At 47.8% G+C, this 20,339-nt stretch overlaps 3 protein-coding genes across 5 annotated transcripts; 2 read left to right on the top strand and 1 right to left on the bottom strand.

Annotated features, from left to right (window-relative positions):
• Positions 1-232: 232 nt before the first annotated feature.
• On the top strand, positions 233-1,990 carry LOC108117500. Its single transcript, XM_017229980.2, has one exon. The coding sequence runs from the start codon at positions 630-632 to the stop codon at positions 1,797-1,799; it is 1,170 nt and encodes a 389-aa protein (XP_017085469.2). The 5' UTR covers positions 233-629; the 3' UTR covers positions 1,800-1,990.
• On the bottom strand, positions 1,857-5,373 carry LOC108117497 (set1/Ash2 histone methyltransferase complex subunit ASH2). Of its 2 annotated transcripts, XM_017229975.2 has the most exons (7): positions 5,159-5,373; positions 4,921-5,105; positions 4,514-4,858; positions 3,125-3,505; positions 2,784-3,064; positions 2,262-2,519; positions 1,857-2,210 (listed from the first exon to the last, which is right to left on the bottom strand). In XM_017229975.2, exons 1-7 carry the CDS (start codon positions 5,272-5,274, stop codon positions 2,106-2,108), a joined length of 1,671 nt encoding a protein of 556 aa, XP_017085464.1. In that variant the 5' UTR covers positions 5,275-5,373; the 3' UTR covers positions 1,857-2,105. The 2 variants fall into 2 exon arrangements, with proteins under 2 accessions (XP_017085464.1, XP_017085465.1); XM_017229976.2 differs by lacking the exons at positions 4,514-4,858; positions 4,921-5,105; positions 5,159-5,373 and adding an exon at positions 3,777-3,968.
• A 41-nt stretch (positions 5,374-5,414) lies between these two features.
• On the top strand, positions 5,415-20,303 carry LOC108117495 (ubiquitin carboxyl-terminal hydrolase puf). 2 transcript variants are annotated; one of them, XM_017229972.2, is made up of 20 exons: positions 5,415-5,830; positions 5,910-6,932; positions 7,053-7,764; positions 7,841-8,744; positions 8,856-9,742; positions 9,836-13,108; positions 13,181-13,367; positions 13,424-14,073; positions 14,134-14,257; positions 14,318-14,505; positions 14,562-14,832; positions 14,897-15,079; positions 15,294-15,693; positions 15,757-15,862; positions 15,930-16,101; positions 16,177-16,367; positions 16,425-16,777; positions 16,863-17,832; positions 17,897-18,234; positions 18,308-20,303. In XM_017229972.2, the coding sequence occupies exons 1-20, from the start codon at positions 5,788-5,790 to the stop codon at positions 19,063-19,065; spliced, it is 11,733 nt and encodes a 3,910-aa protein (XP_017085461.1). In that variant the 5' UTR covers positions 5,415-5,787; the 3' UTR covers positions 19,066-20,303. The 2 variants fall into 2 exon arrangements, with proteins under 2 accessions (XP_017085461.1, XP_017085462.1); XM_017229973.2 differs by having other exon boundaries at positions 18,338-20,303.
• Positions 20,304-20,339: the final 36 nt, after the last annotated feature.

Raw genomic sequence — 20,339 nt, forward strand, 5'->3', positions numbered from 1 at the left:
AGTTCTATTTTTAATATTTCAGACAAGGGGACTATGGTTCACAGCAACCAACTTAAAGAAAAGTGAGGTTCATTAGTATTTATTAATTCCAATTTATTTAAATATAAGATTTTAAATATGGTCAATTATAAATGTATTTTAATATTATGTGGACGAACGACTTTAGCCTATAGTGCTGTGAAACCTTTTACATTAACTATTGTAAGCTAGACCTAATTTGTTAAAATAAAAAATTATAAATGTGTGTAAAAACGAAATATTTTAACTCATATTTTTTCATCACACAATTATGAGTAAAGCTCAAAAGGAATACCCCTCTTGCCCACTTTAAAAGACCATTTCCGAACGTTATTTTTGGTCTATGCTGGCAATTCCGTAGAGCCTGCGCCCTTTTGTCGGTGGTGGAAACAACAAAAGGACAATAAATAACAAGACAAACTGGAATGGGCCACAACACAACAATTGTCGCTCGCCGCATATAGCGGCATCGATTTTGAAGGGGAACACATCCACAGACACAACTATATCAGAAGGACACCCACGGGGATTTGTGAGTGGTAGGATCAAGGAGCAGCGAAGGGAAAGTGAAGGGCAGAACGAGTCCAGCTCGTTTTCCAGATCCAGTTTTGATGTCCTCTGATAGGCACTACTACTTCGGAGCGGATCTGGAGGACAATGAGGGTGCCATCTGCAAGGACAACGTCAACAACAACGAACCGGAAGTGGATAAAGACGACCCGGACGACTCGGAGTTCCTGCAGGACGTCCCCTACTCCTCAAGCAGCATTGACCGCAGTTCGGTGGGTTCCATTCCGTGGGCGGACGACGCCATTAAGAAGAACCTGCTGGACTGGGAGCGGGTGGAGCGGCTAATGAGTGGTGAGGATCATCTGACGGATCTTCAGGAGCCGGAGTTGCGTAACGAGATTGCCGATTGGCATCGCAAGTTTCCCAGTCTGCTGGACCGAAGAACTCGTGCACTGCGACACCACAGCTTTGATAGTCAGACAAGGGAGGACATTGACTCGATTTCAAATCTCAGCCTAAATTCTCTAGACGATGAGGATGAAGAGGCGGAAGATGGCTTTCTCACACCCAAGGCAGAAGAACCACATCAGCCTCACCATCGCCCCTATTTGCGCCCTAGCCAGAAAAAGTTGGTGGATCTTCTAGACAGGGATCTGCGGGTCACATCCGTTTCGGTGAAGCTACTCAAGCGCCAGCGCAGCCAACAATACCAACCTCAGCTACCCATCTCGGCGACCACCCAATCCTCGGCCCGCCTGCGCATGCCGCCTATCCTAAACGTGCTGGACACCAACCGGCGATTTCGAGGTTTGCTGAACAATCGAAGCTTCGTCCAACTAACTCAGGTGCAGCAGAAGGAGCAGCTGCAGCATCAAAACCAGGCCAAGTCCGCAGTGTTGCCGCATCAGAGCCATAGATCCTCCGCCTGGCACATGCCCATGGCCGCCAGTCGCTTTTTTAACAACAAGAACTCGGTGGTTCTGCCCTCACTGAATCTGGGCAGACACAGCAGGGATTTGCTGGCCACAACCACGACCACTTCGAGCCAGAGCAACTCGAGCGGCGGCGGCGGGCACAACAGTCATGGCCACAGCAATAGTTCCTCCAACCGCTCTACGATGCATCCGTTTGGAGCGACCAGCGTTTCAAGCAACACACCATCCACGGGGCGGTCCATCTCAGCGGCCGTGCATCATCCGCGATCCGAATTCGCACCCAGCAGCGCCTTTTACATACCCTACAGTGCCTCGAAATTTAAATCCTTCAAGTAACCTCAAACAATAAAACTGAACTCAAAGAAGAAAAATAAAAGTTATTTTGGAAGGGGATTAAGGAAGGGATTCTACAATTTGGGTATTTTAATTTCTTTTGTTTTATAGATAAACCACTTTTAATATCTAATATATAATTTCTTTTTATGGTTACACTTAAAAACCTTTCCAATGAATACCGCATTCAAAAATAATATGTTTTTTCTTTTGTGTTAACGAATTAAAATTCTTTAGACCCATGTTCTCTTACTTATTCGTACTATACTACGGACCCTAAAGCTCTGTGAACTAAGTCAATTTATCCCATTAAAGACCCATATTATCCAGCCGCAGACGTCCATCATGTTCTGTGAGGTAAAGTGTGTCGGCAAGACACTGCTCTGTGATCAGCTCCTCCACTCGATCGTGCATCTGGAAAGGATTATTTTATTAATATTCCTGGGAAAAAATTGAAAAGCCTACCCCCTTGGCTTTATGTTCTCCAAGTACATCGGGATACTTAAAGGCGGGTCCAAAGTTCACGCTGACCGTGGCACTCTTGTGGATCGAAATGGCCGGAAAGTAGCTTCCGGCGTATATATCCTCGAATGCAACGCCCTGTGACTGGCCATTCTTGAAAAATTCAATGCGACTACCCTGCAGAATGTGTAGATTCTTTAGTGTCTCTGTAATCTTGTCCTTGTCCTCGTAGTACAGATGCGACTTAAACTTGACCAAGGGCTGTTGAAGAGTGAAAGGATACAACAGGATTGCTAATTAGGAAGGGTCAATTTGTAAAGATGCTATACAACAAAATTTAAAGGGGTAAAATATAATATGGGCTAATTATTATCTATGACCTTCATATTTTTACAATAAAACTGCGAAAACGTGTTTGATTAAAATACAGAAAAGCAAGAAAGGATGTGATTTCTAAAGCTACAAAAGGCCTTGCAAATAAAAACTTTGAAATGTAGTCATTTCAGAAATATTGAAAATCCTTACCCGATCTTTGAATGTATTGGGCAGATAGTCAAGCGTCGACTCCTCTGGCAATTCGATAAGGAATCCCAGGGTGTCGCCCTCCACATAGGCGTCGCTGTAGTGTTTGCCATGACTCTCCGTGAACTTGGTACCCTTGCGAGACCTCCATGAGTAACCAAACTTGTCGTACCCCAAGGGAGCCTGCAGGTTGCCGTACTCTCTGCCCCATCCCAGGCGCGTGGCAGCTCCTTCAGGCATTTCCTCTATGGTGATCTCATAGTACCAGCATCCCCGGTTAACGGCTAGAAAAAAATAAGCTTTTTAAAAGGGTTTACCGTACTACAATTATATAGATTTCTTACAGTGGGTGGCCCGGACCATACAGTATCCCCGCTCTCCCGTCACAGCAAGCCGATCCTCACTTATCTTAAGCTGTGGTGCCCGATCGTGCAAAGCCAGAAGTACGGAATGCGGCACCAGAGTTCGATACAGCCAACCAGGAATAGGTTTGCCCGCCCAGTCGGAGCTCTCGTCGAATTCTTGACGGAATGGAGCATGTGGATCCGGTTCAGCGAGTATATAACGATATCCATCCTTGTTGAAAGGGTGCTCTAAAGGATAACCATGTGGTGGCAGCTTTACATTGGCCGTGATATCAGAACTGGGGCGACCCTTCTTTCCGGTGGGCCCTGAATCCGTCCCAGGAAATTTCCTTTTCTGTCGATTATTCTTAGATAGGGAAGCTGAAAACAAATCCAAACAAAATATTTAAAAGATATTTAAAAAGGGGTTTACGATGCGAACAATGGGTTTTAAGGGTTTTAGGGTTTTAAGAATAGCTATTTCCGAAACCCTTATTGAAGGTCGATTTCATTATTATTTAATATGGGAGTTACTTTTTATAGCCGTTTAAAAATCTTTAAATACAAAGAATTCTTTCACCGAGAAGAAATGTTTTATGGGACTAGCTAGGTTACTGGTCAAAGTTCGAGGTGGTGGTGCTTCTGGGCTTACACTCCTCGTCCGGAAAAGATGACGCCATGGCAGGAGGTAGGAGCCAAAGTAGGCCACAATTGAACTGAAGGAGCAGGGAGGAGACTTTCAATTGCGTAGTGCTCAAAATCAAATCAAAATCAATTCCCCTGAAAGAGCACCATACACAAACACAGTCGCAAATGTGTTCCAAGCGTAACTATTTGTTTGTAATGAATGAGCCAAGTTGAGCGCTTCTGCCAGCCCCACCCCACTCCGCCCCGCCCACAATCTGACTACGTGGGGCTGCCAGCTGCGCTCTTCCGCTCTCTCCTCGCTCTCTTTCTCTGTATGTGTGTGTGTGCAAATCAGAAACTACGATCCGCTTTGCGATTTCCATTTGTTGTTGGTCTGCTTTGCCAAACACTTGCGAAAGAGCTTGCAAAAGGGAGCGGTGGAGTGTGCTTGTTTTGTTTGCGGAGAGTGTGTGAAGCAATCATACCGATAAATAGGGAATCGAAAAGGAAATCAAATATGCGACATGCGAACCACTGTGCCAAAATCAGCTGGATGGCCAGTGTTGCCAGTTTGACCGCCAAAATCTAATTCCTTTAGATTTTTGTCAGGTTGTCAGGTTACCTGACATTAGTAAATAATATATTTAGACTATGCAGACCACTTTATATAAAACTTATTAAATCAAATATCCTTAGTTTTTAAAAGCCATAGAACTTCTTGACTATAGGAATAGGCTGGTTTTAAAACTAGCCCGAACTTACCTTGTGTATATCCGTCGTCGGTGAGTCGCAACGCGCCGCTCTTGCTCATGCTTTCATAGTTGGGCTTAATGATCCGCAGATCCTGGTGAATGAGTCCGTACATGGAGCCATGTTCGGAGTGTTCCTCATACGTAAACAGGGTCTGCACATCCTTGACGAGGGACCGCTGGACCGTGCTGTACCAGGATTGGGTAAGCCTGCGCGGCATGGTGGTCATAGATTCCCAATACTGTTCTATGTACGGTATGATATCCTTGTCTTTGCTGAATTGTATCTGGCGACGTCCTTCCCTGGCAGCTGACTGCTGCATGTTGGCAATAGCGCAGTGACACATCTGAGATATGGCTAGGGGCGAAATAAGATTATCACTCTCAGGACGGTCCAGACTATGAGACTTTTCCACTTACTAGCCTGACTTTTGCGAAAGCTCTCCAATCCGCTGGCGGAGCAGTTCTTGCAAACGAACACATAATTGGTGATGAAGGGCAGTAGTTTACCCTTGCCTAATTGGTAGGACACGCAGGTCTCGTGTACCCAGCGGGCACAGGTGGCACAAAGCAGCTCAACCATATTGAGATTACGCTCCTTCCCGCTAAAAACAATCTTATCAAATTAGTCCAAACAAATCCCATGTCAACCCCTTACCAGTAACAAACGCCGGCGGCGGCACGCGTTTCCTGGGTTTTCTCCTCTTCGGTATTGAAATTAACCTCCGAGCTGGACTCTGTGGGCGAACTGGTGTCCATTTGTATGTCCTCCATGGCAGTGAAATACTTTTTCAGTCAGCAAATAGCATGTAAACAAAAAAATTGCGGACCGCAAGATTGTCGGCTGGCCAGTATGACCGTTGTTGGCAACACATGGACTGTTGAAAATACCACAATATCGATAACCGATAAGCGATAGTCGGCAAAATTTCGGGCACACAGCCTGACAACTGACTCTGGCTCTTGCTTCGATTGTAATTGTATATATATACATATATATCCCTACCATATATATATGTCTGAGTGTAGAATTATCATTTTTTTGTTGCCGAAAAACAGTGTTCCGTGTTGAGAGGCGAGGGCGCCATCCTAAATGGCATTGCACGACCGCCGGGAGCGAGCCGAGCGACAAACGAAAAGCAAGAAGAGCAATTGCCCGCAACTGAGACCAAAACTCCGCCAGCGAGTCCCAGACTCCTCTCCCTAGACGGCCAGGAGTCGTCGCCGCTGAAAAGGCGGCCCTAACCCCTGGAAGCCCCCTTATTGGTCCGAAGCTAGTGGAGCACCATGTGCGAGGTCTGCGCCGACTTCCAGAATCTCCTGGAGCTGTGTAAGTGTGAAAAGTGCCCCCGCCGAAAAAGAGTGCCCCTGTCCCTGCTAACCCATGATATCCCGATATTCCTTTCCAGACGAGGTGCGTGTGGCTAGCTCGGATCTCAAGTTCCAGCTGCTGCTGAAAAGTGAAATTGAAACCACTTTCAATTACATCCAGTCCTGGCCGCAGCGCCAGTGCATGTGCCTGTATAGGGACACCAAGAACTACGACCGCTTTAACCTAGTGGTGCAATCGCTCATCTGTTTGACAGTGCAGCATCTAAAGCACATCGATCACCTAATCGACAACTACAAGCGACTCACGGCCAGCGCCGCCCAGGTAGTAGCCCAGGCCCAACAGCAGCGGGAAGAGGCGGTAGCCCAAGCAGAAGGCAAGGACTCTTCACTTGCGTCAGAAGAATCCAAGAAGGAGGAGCCATCCGGGTCTCCCAGTGAGGAGGCCCAGGGCTCCGGCGATGGGCCACCTAAAAAGCCGGTCGGCCCCTGCACTCCTCCTCCTCCGCCCGCACCCACATCGCAGCACAAATCCCACCTGCAGTACACCGATGAGCCATGGATTTTACCCGAGGTGGAGAAACTTCTGGTGCTTGTCTCCAAGGTGTTTCTGTTAAACTTTCCGCTGTACATCGCCCATAAGCATGGGATGCACTCGCGACTAGATGACCTGCAAGCTGAAGAGGCCCACCACTTGGCTCTTATCTGCGATCTGCACGACAACGATCTGCCAATATACCTGCTTCGCAATGTGAGCCTTTTCTGTAATTCCGGCGGCTTTGGTGCCATGTCATTGTGTTTCGAGCACCCCGATCTGCCGGTGTCCACCGCCCACTCGATGACTGCCGCAGTCTCGAATGTGAAACTGTGGCTGAATTACCATTGCAACACGCAGCTTTTTGTGCCGTTGCGCAGCCGCATCCTGCAGTATATGTGCAAGCTGTCTGACCAGAGTCTAAGATCCGCAGCTACTCGCGCCATGGCAGACTTCGTGTGGTCCTCTATGCGGGACCCGCTGGACGTGGCCGTTAACTTCGACACAGAAGGATTGGCCCTAGCCTTTAAGTACTTTACATCGACCACTTTGACCATGCGACTAGCAGGTAGGTCCCCCACTTTTTTTGTAAACTCAATTAATTTAATTTAAACACAATTTTTTTCACTTAAAAAAAAACATTACACATATCATTCACATTTAACTAACGGTCTCGAATATATTTCAGGCATGGCCCAAATCAACGCACACATCAACCTATTCAATGAGATCTGTACCACCGAGACGGTTAACGAAGTGGAGCTTTTCGGACAGCGCATAGCGAACTGGTTGACTGAGAACCATATTGTGCAGCATCTGTTTGGTCCCAATCTGCACGTTGAGATTGTTAAGCAGGCGCACGTGCTGCTCAACTTATTGGCGGTAGAGAACCAAATCTCCGAAGAGGATATCAAGCTAATTTGGCAGGCCACCCAGCTAAAGCACTGCTCAAAAACGATATTTGACATCCTGCCGTCGTTGGTGAAAAACCTTGCTCCACGTCCGGCCATGCATCTCTACTCACTGCTTTGCCGCATGGATCCCAAGGAGCACACTGAACAAAGCATTTATATAGCGTCAGCGCTTACAAAACTGCTGTGGACTCGCGATTGTTCGCGCAGCCAGATGAACCTAATGCAGGACCACCTACTAGGATCCAATGTCACTGCATCCAGCTCCGACAGCGGCAGTATTGAAGGGAGCAATACAGAGGACGACCATGTTGGCGCCGACGACAGCAGTATCGCTAGCGGTGGAGGTGGCGGGGGTGTCGGCAACAAGAGCCCAATCGATGGAGTTACTCCATGCAAACAGGCCCGGCACAGACGGCACATCTGTGACCCCACCACTGAAAAGGGAAAGCAAATAAATGCAGAGGACATGGCCAAAGTGGACATGGTGTAAGTATTGAATTTGTCAACTTACTTAAGAAATATTTTTCTATTAATGCTATTAACCTAATTTTTTTTCGTTCAGAAACAATCGGATCGTGAACATTCTCGACAATACAAGCAGCGAAGAAGAGCTGCAATCGCGTGCCGCCCTGGAGCTACAACTGCACCGTAGCCGCAAGAAAAGCAATAAGAGACGCCGCCAAAAGACCAATAAGCAGATCATTCTGCCTCACGAACTGGTTGAGATCTGGGACGGTGCCGAGGATGTGCCCAGCAGTGACGAGGCGGATGCCGACGGTGATGGTGATGGCGAGGGTGAACTTCTGGCTGATAGTGATGAGTGCAGCGATGGAGCCACGAGTCAGTTAGTTCCCGCCGCCGTCCTGAAGCATTTGCAGGGCGAGGGACCGTACATCCGGGCCATTGAGACCAACATTAGCGAACTGCTCAGTGGCGCAGAGAACGATGGTAGTTATTCCTCTCCAATGAGCAACAAATCCGAAAAGAATTTGGCTGACTTCGACGATGAGGACGTGTCGCCTTGCGAAGAGGAGCTAGCCCAGTTAGTCAGTTCCCGCGCCAATTGTCGCGATGTTCCACCTGCATTCGCTGCTGCTGCCGCTGCAATGATGGTGGCCCAGTCCGCCATGGCTCTTCAAAAATCCGGTGAGTCGAACGTGGCCGCTGCTGCAGCTGCCGTAGCCGCTGCTGCCGCGGCTACCGGCACTGCCCAACAAACGTTGGCGGCGATGAATCGCCAGGCCAGCGTTGCCGCAGCCGCCGCTGTGGTCGCCGCGGCCAAGGCAAAGTCGGACTCTGACGTGGATTTGATGGAGGTGGCCGCCGGCAAGCAGCACCATTCCCCCAAAGCCAGTCAGGCCAGCTCTGCATCGGGGGGTACACCGGTGCAGCCCTCCTTTAAGCTCAATGATGTCTGTCAGCCGGGAAACACACTGCTGTGGGATCTACTCCAAGATGACAAAATTGTAAGACATATTTTATATAAATTTATTTATCTATTAATAAGATTAGAAATAATTTGATAAATTAGGATATTTTACACGGTAGACATTGTTCATAATTACTTTATATTACAGGGCCAACTGGGAGAATCTCTGGCATTAGAGGCCGAAAAGGCGCTGGCCACGCTTTTGTGCTTTAGCATGGATCGTCAACTGCGCACGAAATTCATCGAAGGCTGTTTGTATAACGTGGCTAGTAACAGGAGTGTTATTGTCAGTCTACGGCTGTTGCCCAAGCTGTTCGCCTCGTTCCAGCAGTTTCGACCCTCAGATACACATTCGATGACGCTATGGGCAGAGCGAAATCACCGGATGATGCAGTGCTTTTTCAACAACATACGCCACTATGCGCGTCGCCATGCGGAGATACTGATCACCCAAAATGGAGACCAGCAGCAACAGCAGCTTGGCGGTCAACTTTACTCGCACAAGACACAAGTCTCTGTTCGGCTGCAGTTCCTATCCTCGATATTCTCAACAGTTGGATCTCCGAAAAGCTTCCGCTTAACGCTGGAGCAGTTGGACGCCCTTTGGGAATGGCTGGCCCATGATCCGGAGTGCGCCGATTGTTATTTTTCATGGCTTCAAGCACAAGCTAAGGGCGGAGATCAGCATGCCTTGGGAATCGAAGCCCTACAGCATTTATATCTAAAGAAACTCCCCGAGTTGCGACCCGAGGAGTTCTCTATGGTCGCATTGGGACTATTCCAACAACTGTGCAGTTTTGCCCGCATTGCCATGGCCGAGTACGACAAGCACAGCGAGCAGATCTCGGTAAGCGCCAGTGCTGTTGGCATGTACCACCTGTGGAAGATTGCACTGCGCGCCCAAAGCAACGATGTCTCCCTAGCTGCTATACAGTACATCAACATGTACTACATGGGTCAACAATTGCGGCTAGAGAAGGAATTCGTTTCTCAGTGCATGGAAAACCTGGTTCAAGCGGCAACGGCCCTAGAAAGGTAAGTAGAAAGTTCCTAATTTAAAAAAAAATTGTATATAGTCTAAGGAAAATTGATATCTTATTAACTATTGTACTTTTTGCCCATTTTCAGCATCGATGACGAGACTGCATTGATGCGTGTGCAGCGTGGACTGCTTTTACTGAACACCCATCTGGACACTTTTCGGCGTCGATATGCTTTCCACCTGCGCCGCTGGGCAATTGAAGGCAAAGGCATTGGATCGCATAGCAACCTGAAGAATGAGGGAGCAGGTCCGCCCCTGCGAATCGTACTACAGCAGGCAGGACTCTCGGAGAAAAGCCTGCTGCAAATGCACGCTTGTGACCTTATCGCTGACCTTAAGGCGGAGGTTTCCAAATGGTGGGAGAGTCTTCAAACTGGATTAGCTGCACCTGTGCTCGGTCTGCTTCTCAGCGATGGACCGTTGCGCATAATCACCCAGGGACAGGAGTTGACCTCCGATTACGATGAGCGAAGTCTCGGAGATGCTGGCTTCAAGGATAATCAGATTGTATACGTATCGTTGGGAGGACGCGGTGCTCGGCGAAAAGAATCCAATTTGGAGCACCCGTCAATGCTGCCGCCACCACCAAAGGAGTGTTTACCCACAGTGCTCCTTTTGCAACCCAAGTATTTTGAGAAGTTGTTCTGCCTTATGCAGACCTTAGGAGATATGCAACCACAAACGTCGACCACTAACCCTCAACACCACACCAAGGCTCAGTTGCTCTCTCGACGCGTATGGGATATTCTTGCCATGTTACCTACCAATCCGCATATTCTGGACGCCTTCAAGGGTCTGGTCACGGATCTTAGCGAATTGGAGCAACTGGATGCTGGCGGAGAGGAAGAACAGTTGGCTACCAAACGCAAGCATATAAAGCAAAAGTTTAAAGACCTTCTCGATCCAAACAATCTGCAAAAGTTCATGTACTCCCTGCACATTGTGGAGAGTCTGGCATTAACCAGTTCTAGACGTGGCGAGACTAATGGAAACATCTCTATGGGTCATCCACCAGAGCAGGTACGAGTGAAGAAATCCTCGATGGGAAGACGGCGAAACAGCAACGAACAGCCGCCTCCTCCGCCGCCAGAGGCTAAGCAAGGGAAGGAGCAACTGTGTGAGCTGGAGGCACCACTGACCCCCACGCCTACTCCTGGACTGCAGGATGTCGAGACGGAGGCCAGCAGTAGCAGCGGAGGCGATAAAGAAAACCAACCGAAGCAGCACAGCAAACGCCAAAAGAAAAGCGATGCTTTTGATCAAGAAAAGGAACGTCCAGTGGGTTGCTCGACCCCACCGTCCCCAGCTCCACCTCCACCGCCACTCTCTGTAATGGATAGGGGTGACAACAAGTGGAGCGAGGCATTCGTAAAATGCGGTGGGCTCCGTCATCTCTACGAGATTTTCAGCGGTGGCCAACTACAAAAAAGCGCACATCCCAAGGAACTGGCTTTGAATGAGTGGCGCCACGATTGCCTGGCTAGTCTGCTGCGCATCCTCTGGCTATTAGGTTTCGAGGAGCTGCAGTCGGCCGATGCCCATGTTCTTATGTCACGTCCGCATCCGTTTATGCTACAGTTAATGGAAGTTCCAGAGTGCCTGACTCGTCTCTCATCTATCCTCAATGACGAAGTTCATCAGCAGCATCAGGCGTCATCGGCCAACCCGCTGGTGTTCCCCTATCAGTTCCAGCACCTACGCACTGGATTTTGGGGCAGGGCGCAGCTCATTCAGTTCGCCATGAACATCTTGGTGAGCTTTGTGCATGCCTCGGAGGAAGCGAGAAGGTTACTCTGGGCCCAATCAGATACGGATCACTGCCGCTGGCTGCAGAAGTTTATCCTGGAAGATCCAGAACCTGCTGTTCGACGTGAGATTTGCGCTGGCCTTTATCGCATTTGCTTGGGAAACGCACACAGCTATCGCCTCTTGTTGGCGCCACTGCTGCACAAGCTCATCGCCCTGCTGCCATTGGCAGAACAGATGAGTTCGGGCACCCAGCCCACTCAGTTTCTGCTCTCCGAGGAAGGCAAGGATCCGTACGGACCCGCCTGCAGGGATTATTTCTGGCTATTGGCTAGATTAGTCGACACTCTCTCCCCGGAAATGGTGGCTGAGGAGCACATTGATATTGAAATGCTATGCGAAAGCATCTCGCAGAGTATTCTCACTAGAGAGTATTTCGAGCTGCGCCATGGTTACCAGGATGATGGATTGGTGGGTCTTCTGAACCTCATGTCCAACCTGATTAAGTACGACACCACCTTCAAGTACACCCCAAAGGCACTATCCTTCATTGAGCAACTGATTGGGTTCCTTTTTGATATGCCCTCGCCGGCGGATCGCCAGAAACCCAAGTGCAAATCGGCATCTTCTCGAGCGTCCGCTTACGATCTGTTGGTTGAACTATGCCGTGGATGTGCCACAAACTACGGGTATCTTCATGGGCGTCTCTTGGCTCAACACAAATCTGGACCCAAGCAGCCGTATCCCTGGGACTATTGGCCGAGAGATGAAGGAAGGTCCGAGTGCGGTTACGTGGGACTGACTAATTTGGGAGCTACTTGCTATATGGCTTCTTGCGTCCAGCACTTATACATGATGCCTCAGGCGCGAGCGGCTGTTTTACGAGTTCCACCCACCGCTGCCCGTAAGCATGGACCCACGCTCCTAGAGTTGCAACGTATGTTTGCCTATCTACTGGAATCGGAACGGAAGTCTTACAACCCGCGTAGCTTTTGCCGGGTATACCAGATGGATCACCAGCCACTAAACACAGGTGAGCAAAAGGATATGGCGGAGTTCTTCATCGATTTGGTATCCAAACTTGAGGATATGACTCCCGATTTGAAGCACCTGGTGAAGAGGCTCTTTTGTGGCTCTTTGAGCAACAATGTAGTCTCTCTGGATTGCGGTCATGTTTCCCGGACCGCCGAGGACTTCTACACGGTGCGATGCCAGGTGGCAGACATGCGAAACCTGCAGGAATCCCTAGACGAGGTTACCGTAAAAGATACGCTAGAGGGCGATAACATGTACACCTGCTCACAGTGCGGTAAAAAAGTAAGAGCGGAGAAGCGGGCCTGCTTCAAGAAGCTACCGCAGATTTTGTGTTTTAACACCATGCGCTACACCTTCAACATGGTCACCATGCTTAAGGAGAAGGTTAACACTCACTTTTCATTCCCTCTGCGACTGAACATGAGTCACTATGTGGAGAAGACCTTAATGCCGCAGCAGTATAAAGAGGAGCGAGAGAGACGTCAACGGGAGAACGAAGGAGCAGATGCTGGAGGTGGTGAGAACGACAACGAAAAAGCGGAGGCCACTTTAGATGCCGATATAGAGGAATGCTACGAGTGAGAATTTTTCTCGTGTTGAGTTTTATGGGACTCTTAATCGTACTCTCAATTATTGTTTATTTCCGACAGATACGAACTAGTGGGTGTTACTGTCCACACAGGAACTGCTGATGGCGGACACTACTACAGTTTTATCAAGGAGCGCACGAAGACCAGTTACCATCCCCACGAGCGCTGGTTCCTTTTTAACGATGCCGAAGTGAAGCCTTTTGATCCATCACAGATAGCTGCCGAATGCTTCGGTGGGGAGATGACGGTGAGAAGGTTTTTTTTATTGTAATCAAATTATCACTTACTAGGTTGTTTCTTCAGAGCAAAACCTACGACTCAGTGACGGAGAAATATTTGGACTTTAGCTTTGAGAAAACTAACTCCGCCTATATGCTGTTTTACGAGCGCCGATTACCAGAGCATCTGCAGCGTCGGCATTCTGAGCTACTAGTTACACCTACGCCAAGTCCCACTGTGGAGGAGAAGTCCGAGACTGAGGAGCCCACTAAAATGGAAACCAGCGCCAGCGAGATAAAGGCAGATGTAGATATTGAAGTAGAAGATGAGGAGAAAGGCAAAGAGGAGCCTGCGAAGGCTGAGACTGATTCCAAGGAGACCCCTAAGAAAGAAGAGGTTACGGAGCCCAAAACAAAGCAGGATGAGTCTGAGAAAAAAGAAAATGATTCGCAATCACTAAAAAGTGAAAGTAAATCGGAAACGGATAAAACGAACACGGAGAAGTCGATCGAGAGCAATGAGGAGAAACAGCCAACAGCCAATTGTGATAATCATAAGCCAAGCAACAATAGCCACAACAAAGCAAGCAATGATCAACAGCCTTCCACGTCGAAGGCTGCTCAGAAGCTACAACTATTTCGTCCGTTGTTGAACAAGGAGCTGGAGGATTGGATCTGGCAGGACAACCGACAGTTCCTGCAGGATCGCAACATCTTTGAGCACACTTATTTCAAGTGAGTTTAATTTTAATATATGTTAACATTTTACTACAAACCGTTCGTTATTTTGTACAGCTTCATGTGGCAGATATGCGGTCACATACCCCAATCCTTAATATCAGAAACGGACGTGACCTGCATGGCAGCCAAATTGTCAGTGTCGTTCTTTATTGAGACTTTTATTCATGCTAAGGAAAAGGTGGGTTAACCTTCTTAGTAAAGCCAAAATAATGGGTCATTTTGTTACCTTATTCCATAGCCCACAATGGTGCCCTGGGTGGAGTTGCTGACGAAGCAGTTCAATGCAAGCCAGGAGGCCTGCGAATGGTTCCTGTCACACATGTCATTGGAGCCCTACTGGCCGGTGCAGGTGCTTATCCAGTGTCCCAATCAAATGGTGCGTCAAATGTTCCAGCGTTTGGTTATCCATGTCATCCAGCAATTACGGTAAGTTTACTAGGTATAATACTAAGTAAACACTTATGTATTAATTAACCTGACAGCGCTTCTCATGCGGATCTGTATCTGGATGTGGAAACGGACGAGGATGACAAGGAGTTAATTGGCCAAGCCTCTTGCGTCACCCGATTCATTGGCTCCCTTATCTCGCTCTTGGAGCACGGTGCCCGAGCCAATCTGCGCCATCTTTCCGAGTACTTTGGTCTACTTTGCGAGTTCTCTCGTATGGGAGATGAGGAAGCCATGTACTTGCTGCGCATAGGGATACTCAAGAGCCTGGTGGACTTCTATTTGGGACACAAGCAAACAGATAGCGTAAGATGAGCAATGTGCTTCTTGGCTAAGTTATTTAGTTTAATGTTTTTCTTTATCCAAGCAGATAGATATAAGCTCTGACAACGAAGACAACTCTTCGGACGAGGCGCTGTCCGTGGAGAAGATGCGTCCGGCCTCTCTGGACAAAATGATTGCTCTGTGTGCCAGCTTAGTTGAGAGATCACGGGGACCCGACTTTCGACTGCGACTTTCGCCGAAAGACTTTACAGCTATCGCCGGCGGCAAGGTTATACTCAAAAAGCTGGAAAGCGTTGTTTTTTCCGTTTAATCAATCCAACACTCAACCATTCAAGCATGCCATATCTAATACCAACCATCCCACCATCCATCTGCACTAATCCGTAACCGAATTTACCAAAAAACCATTATGTTGCCAACTGCGTTGCCTGTTTTCCAAGTTTTCTGCTCTTTTTGTTAAATGTTTTGCTTATATTTCGTAGGGTTTTCCATTTTTGTACCAACAAATAAAGGACGGCATTAATCCACACCAGACAAAGCATTTAATCCACGCCCTTTGTCGCTGGGATGAGCGCCTGGCCACTCAGATCATCGGCATGCTATTCGCCTCTGTGACCAAGCACACAGAATTGTGTGCGCCTTTCTTCAAGCTGCTCACTCTTCTCACCGAGACCCAGGGAGGCCCTGTGGGTCTGCCATGTTTCACCCAGTTAATCCTGCCGCGTATGTGGGATGCGGCAGAATACTGTCCACAGTCCGTGCTCGACTGGCTCTCGTTACAGGCCACTAAGAACAAGATCGCCCACGCCTGGATTCTTCAATCAGCTGAACAATGGCTGGAGCAATTCCTGCTAGCCCATGATAACACGCGTGTCCGGAACGGTATGACATCTGAAATTTAGCAAAAAGAACAAGTCCTGCTGATTACTCCGTTTTTTATTTCAGCTGCCGCCCTTCTCCTGGTAGCACTAGTACCTTCACAGCCTTTCCGGGCCAACTTCCGCGCCCATTCGCAACACAAGCTCCTGGCCCTTAACCCTCACAGCTATCGGTAAGTTATTAAGAATAGTGATTAGGTGATGTGGAGAATTTATTTGTAATCTCTCTTACCATTTTAGGGACATTAACAGCGATGCACAGGTGGTGTTGCATCAGGTAATCACGCTGCTCTTGAGAATGCTCCGTCCTGCGCGGGTCTATGCGGACATCGGGGCCCATGGTACCACCAAGCTGACCGCCTACTTCAATCTGCTCAGCTATTGTATGGTTTCAAAGACTGAAAAACTAATGGCAAGTTTAGCAGCAGCAATTTCTCCTCATTATATTGTTCAGAACTAAATTGCCTTTTGTTATTTCCATTTACAGATAGGTTCGTACATGCGCTCTCTGTGGGAGCTGTTTCATCCACGCCTCTCGGAGCCCAGTGTTCCGGCCCATCACAATAAGCATGCGCTATTAACCTTTTGGCACCACTCACTGGTAGACTGTCCGGAGAATGCCGCCCAGGTGGCCAACTGCCCGGAGATCACGCGGAACATTGCATTTAATTATATACTGTAAAGAATTAACTACTTTTTAATTGGCGTTTATTGACCTAAGTGATTACATCTTAGGGCCGACCATGATGACGCGGAGATAGTCACCTATAACCGTTCCATGCTGCCCGCCTACTACGGACTGCTCAGACTTTGCTGCGAGCAGAGCCGAGCCCTCACCCGCCAGTTGTCTCAGCACCAGAACCTCCAATGGGCCTTCAAGAACATCACACCCCATCCCACACAGTACGCGGCCGCTGTGGACGAGCTTTTCAAGTTGATGGCGCTATTCGCCACCCGCCATCCGGATGCTAGTGAACAAGAAAAGCTCGATGTGACCCAGTTTAGGAGGGCTGTGATCGTGTCATACACTAGTAGTCTTGACGCACGTGTCTCTTGGTCCACTCTAATCAGTGCTCTTAAGATTCTCGGTGAGTATTTTCTTTGAATGCCTTTAAAAAAGGAAATGTAGTTCAAAGATTAGATAAATATTTGATTATATATTTTAACCTACAGTGGACAATGAGGAGGACCGCACCATGGTGATCTTCAACGGCGGCATAGAGATGTGCTTTGAGGCGCTGCACACGCTACATTCCATGCATCACGAGGCTACCGCCTGTCATGTGGCTGGTGATCTGTTTGATCTCTTGGGTGAGATGTTACTGCTTCTAGCCACGTTGCGAACACGCACCGATAGTCCAGCGCAAAAAAAGCAGCAGCAACAACAGCAGCAGCTGGAGCAGCAGTTGCAGTTGCAACAGCAACAGATGTTGCAGAAACAGCAGCAGCAATCACAAAGCCAAACTCAAACACCGCAGACGCCACAGCAGAAGGAGAAACAACTGCAGCAGCAGATGCAGCAGCACCTGCAACTGCAGCAGTTGCAACAGATGCAGTTCCAGCAACAGCATTTCCTGCGTCAACAGCACCAACACTCGGCACTGGCCAAGGCACTGCCGGATGCAGTAAAGCGGCTAACGACACTTCTTAACACTTTCAACTCGCCGGAGATTAGTCGTATGGCCTTGGAAGTGCTTAAGGAGTTGGTGCGCAACACGAGCCTGGAAACGATTAGCATTTTGGCGCCAATCCTTATCAATTGTCATCTGTCAGTCGCGAATGCACCTAATGCTATTGGCCCCCTTGGACCATACTTCCCACGTCGCGGTGCAAAGCATACGCCTTGGCCTTTGGGGGCCAAAAACTCTCCCCGTCCACCACGCCCTATGGTACAGATGTGCATCGCTCTGGCGGAGTTAACACCCCGTGGTCTAGATGCAGACTACGACGTCCAAGTTGAGTCCTTCTACAGACCTTATCATGACTTCATTGATGTCATGATGCGAATGTGTGTCAACACTGGAACTTTGAACGACACGTTGGTTAAGCTTCAATGTTTGGTAGCCATTGAGTCTACGCCACTGCACTTCAACTATTTTCCCAAATTCTGGGTGGGCATCCACAACAATGCACTGACGCACAAGTAAGTAAAAGTTCTGTGGAAGTTTTATTATATCAAAAATCATTATCGTCTTATTTCTTGCTAGATACGTTGATCTTCTGGTGAAGAATCAATTGCTAGTGGAGTACCTTCACAATGTCCTGAAGGATGAGCGTAGCATGTTAAAGGACGCCTGCGTACGCGAATTCCTGGAGCTTTATTACCACAAGGTTGCCGACCAGCTTCCGGTAGCACGTATGATCTACACGATAAACTATGGCATGCACTCTAAGGACGACATTGATGAACTGTGCGGCGATCTGTTCGCCATCCGCATCATTGCCCAGGCGACTGGAGTCCCAGCCTCAGTGCGTAAAGAGCTGCGAGGATCCCTGAGGGCACTTCAAAACAAGAGCGAAAGGTTTAGGAAGGAGTCGGAGCGTGGTAAGTCATCTATAGCCAATTGTGGTCTAACTTCTGCGAATATAAAGAATATTTGATTACCTTGAAATTGTAGAGCTTTTATTATATACTCCATTATTCTCAGATGCATTTCCAAACAAGAAGTTGAAACGGGACTCCCAGAAGGATAAGGAAAAGGATCAAGGGCAGTCGGATGGCGAGAAAGTCGTCTCAGTGGACACAGATAAACCAGCAGATGTTTCAATGGAATCTAGTGGTAACCCAGAAACAGTGGCAGACAGCACCAAACCACCTACTCCTGCCGGCAGCGATGATGAGCAGATGGAGAAGACGTCAATTCCTTCGTCGGATGATGAGACGGAGCTGGAGGATGAACTGCAGCCGACTCCTAAGCGTAACAAGAAGGCGTCAAACAAAAAAACTGCCCAAGATCGTCTCAACGAAGAGCGCGAAAAGCGTCTAATTACGCTGATTACCATGGAATCATATATCCAGAGCATTTTTGCCATCCTCAAACGGGATTCTGGTGTTCCCAATACAGGGTCGACCAAGGAACCAAGTGAGGAGCCGTGTGGTGAGGCCTCTACATCGGCGGCAGCAGCTGTAAAGTTAACCCGGCCCAAGGGAGCTTGTACTCCGCCCGAGCCGATGCCCGAAACAACTGATAAGCGGTGCAACATGGAAACGGAGGCGGAGGAGCAATCGCCAAAGGCGAGTCACACAAATGGAAGCCAACCGACCGAGTCCCCGCCAGCGTCCACTAGTAGAGACACTGCCCCAGCGAATCCGTCACCCGCCCCCTCAGCAGCCGTTGCATCAACGTCCCAAGCAGCAAGTCCTACACAGATTTAGTTGTCATTCAACGATTTGCTCAGCATTTTGTTTTTCGGCAAGCCAATGGACTGATAATGGGCCCCGGGGGCTGACCACGGCTGAGCTCCTAACCTGTAAGAATTTTGTGGCCAAAGGTCAATGTTAGGTACACGTAAACAACCCAAGGTTGGTGCTAATGGTTGTCTTGGGGGTGAGCCTAGGCACACACACACACACAAATCAGACTAATGGCAATTAAGAGCGACACAAGCTATTAAGCTCCCAACTTGATTTCCCTTTTCAGAAAATAGAAACTGCTGGAACTTCTCTTATCCGAGAACAACGAAAGTGGAAAGTGAAAACTGGTTAGGGGTCTCTATTAGACTTAGTTAAGCTTAACAACAAATAGCAATGTAACACACACATTCAAGCCCCGCACGCAACACCCCCATAACATACCCGACCGAACCACACACATATATTCAATATATAGATATAAATGTAACTAATTTAAGACTACCAAGCACGCAATGTCCCCCACAGAGAAGAGAACCCGTAAAAGATCCCCTTTCATATGGATAGTTAAGGAACACGTTTAAACAATCCAATGGAAAAATTTGTTATGCCAAAAAGAAAAATAAAAACAAAAAGAGCGGAAAAACAGTTGAATTAGAGGCAGAATTAATACCACAAATAAAATGTTTAAACGAGAGCAGTTAAAGAAGATCAATAAAACGGCTTATGAGACGCTAATATCTATATATGTTGTATTAGATCGATTAAGTATCATTTATAAAACGATGCTAAGAACATTTGCTTACCTTCTTTTCTCGCCTTTTCCTACCCCCCAAAATGCACCATAAACACGATACGTTAGAAATGAACAGATATTATTATATTAGAACTTAACGAAACATTTTAAATATTGGATGTGTTAAAATATTTCATAATCATTTTCAATGTAAATCGCATAACGCAAACCAATCGAACAGTTTTTAGTTTACATCCGATAAGGATAAAATGTAATGTTTAGGACGTAAGGAGTGTAGAGATTTTTCGTCCCAGGTGAAACACAATGGGACAAAAATGGTAAAATTAAATAAAGAAACTGGCCAGCCCTGATAAGGGTCGCGTATATGGATAGTTCTAAGAAATCACACACAAAAAACATAAGCGATCGATATCCACACAATGTAATGTTGAAAAACAACACAAAACCCAAAACCTAAATCACACCCAAACAAATCATGAGAATAATAAGTTTAAATGATATGTAATTGAAACAACGGGAATGGCTCTCATTGGGCGGGAAT

Source organism: Drosophila eugracilis, unplaced genomic scaffold, assembly GCF_018153835.1.
Source record: "Drosophila eugracilis isolate 14026-0451.02 unplaced genomic scaffold, ASM1815383v1 contig_75, whole genome shotgun sequence".
Taxonomy (NCBI): domain Eukaryota; kingdom Metazoa; phylum Arthropoda; class Insecta; order Diptera; family Drosophilidae; genus Drosophila; species Drosophila eugracilis.

Bases quoted from the DNA above. Each gene is read 5' to 3' on its own strand.
- LOC108117500 (XM_017229980.2), top strand. From the start codon at position 630: ATGTCCTCTGATAGGCACTACTACTTCGGAGCGGATCTGGAGGACAAT.
- LOC108117497 (XM_017229975.2), bottom strand. From the start codon at position 5,274: ATGGAGGACATACAAATGGACACCAGTTCGCCCACAGAGTCCAGCTCG. The intron at 5,106-5,158 runs GTAAGGGGTTGA...GATTGTTTTTAG, and splicing joins GCCGCCGGCGTTTGTTACTG to CGGGAAGGAGCGTAATCTCA. The intron at 2,211-2,261 runs GTAGGCTTTTCA...AATCCTTTCCAG, and splicing joins GAGAACATAAAGCCAAGGGG to ATGCACGATCGAGTGGAGGA.
- LOC108117495 (XM_017229972.2), top strand. From the start codon at position 5,788: ATGTGCGAGGTCTGCGCCGACTTCCAGAATCTCCTGGAGCTGT. The intron at 13,368-13,423 runs GTGAGAAGGTTT...TTGTTTCTTCAG, and splicing joins GCTTCGGTGGGGAGATGACG to AGCAAAACCTACGACTCAGT. The intron at 16,102-16,176 runs GCAAGTTTAGCA...TTCCATTTACAG, and splicing joins CAAAGACTGAAAAACTAATG to ATAGGTTCGTACATGCGCTC.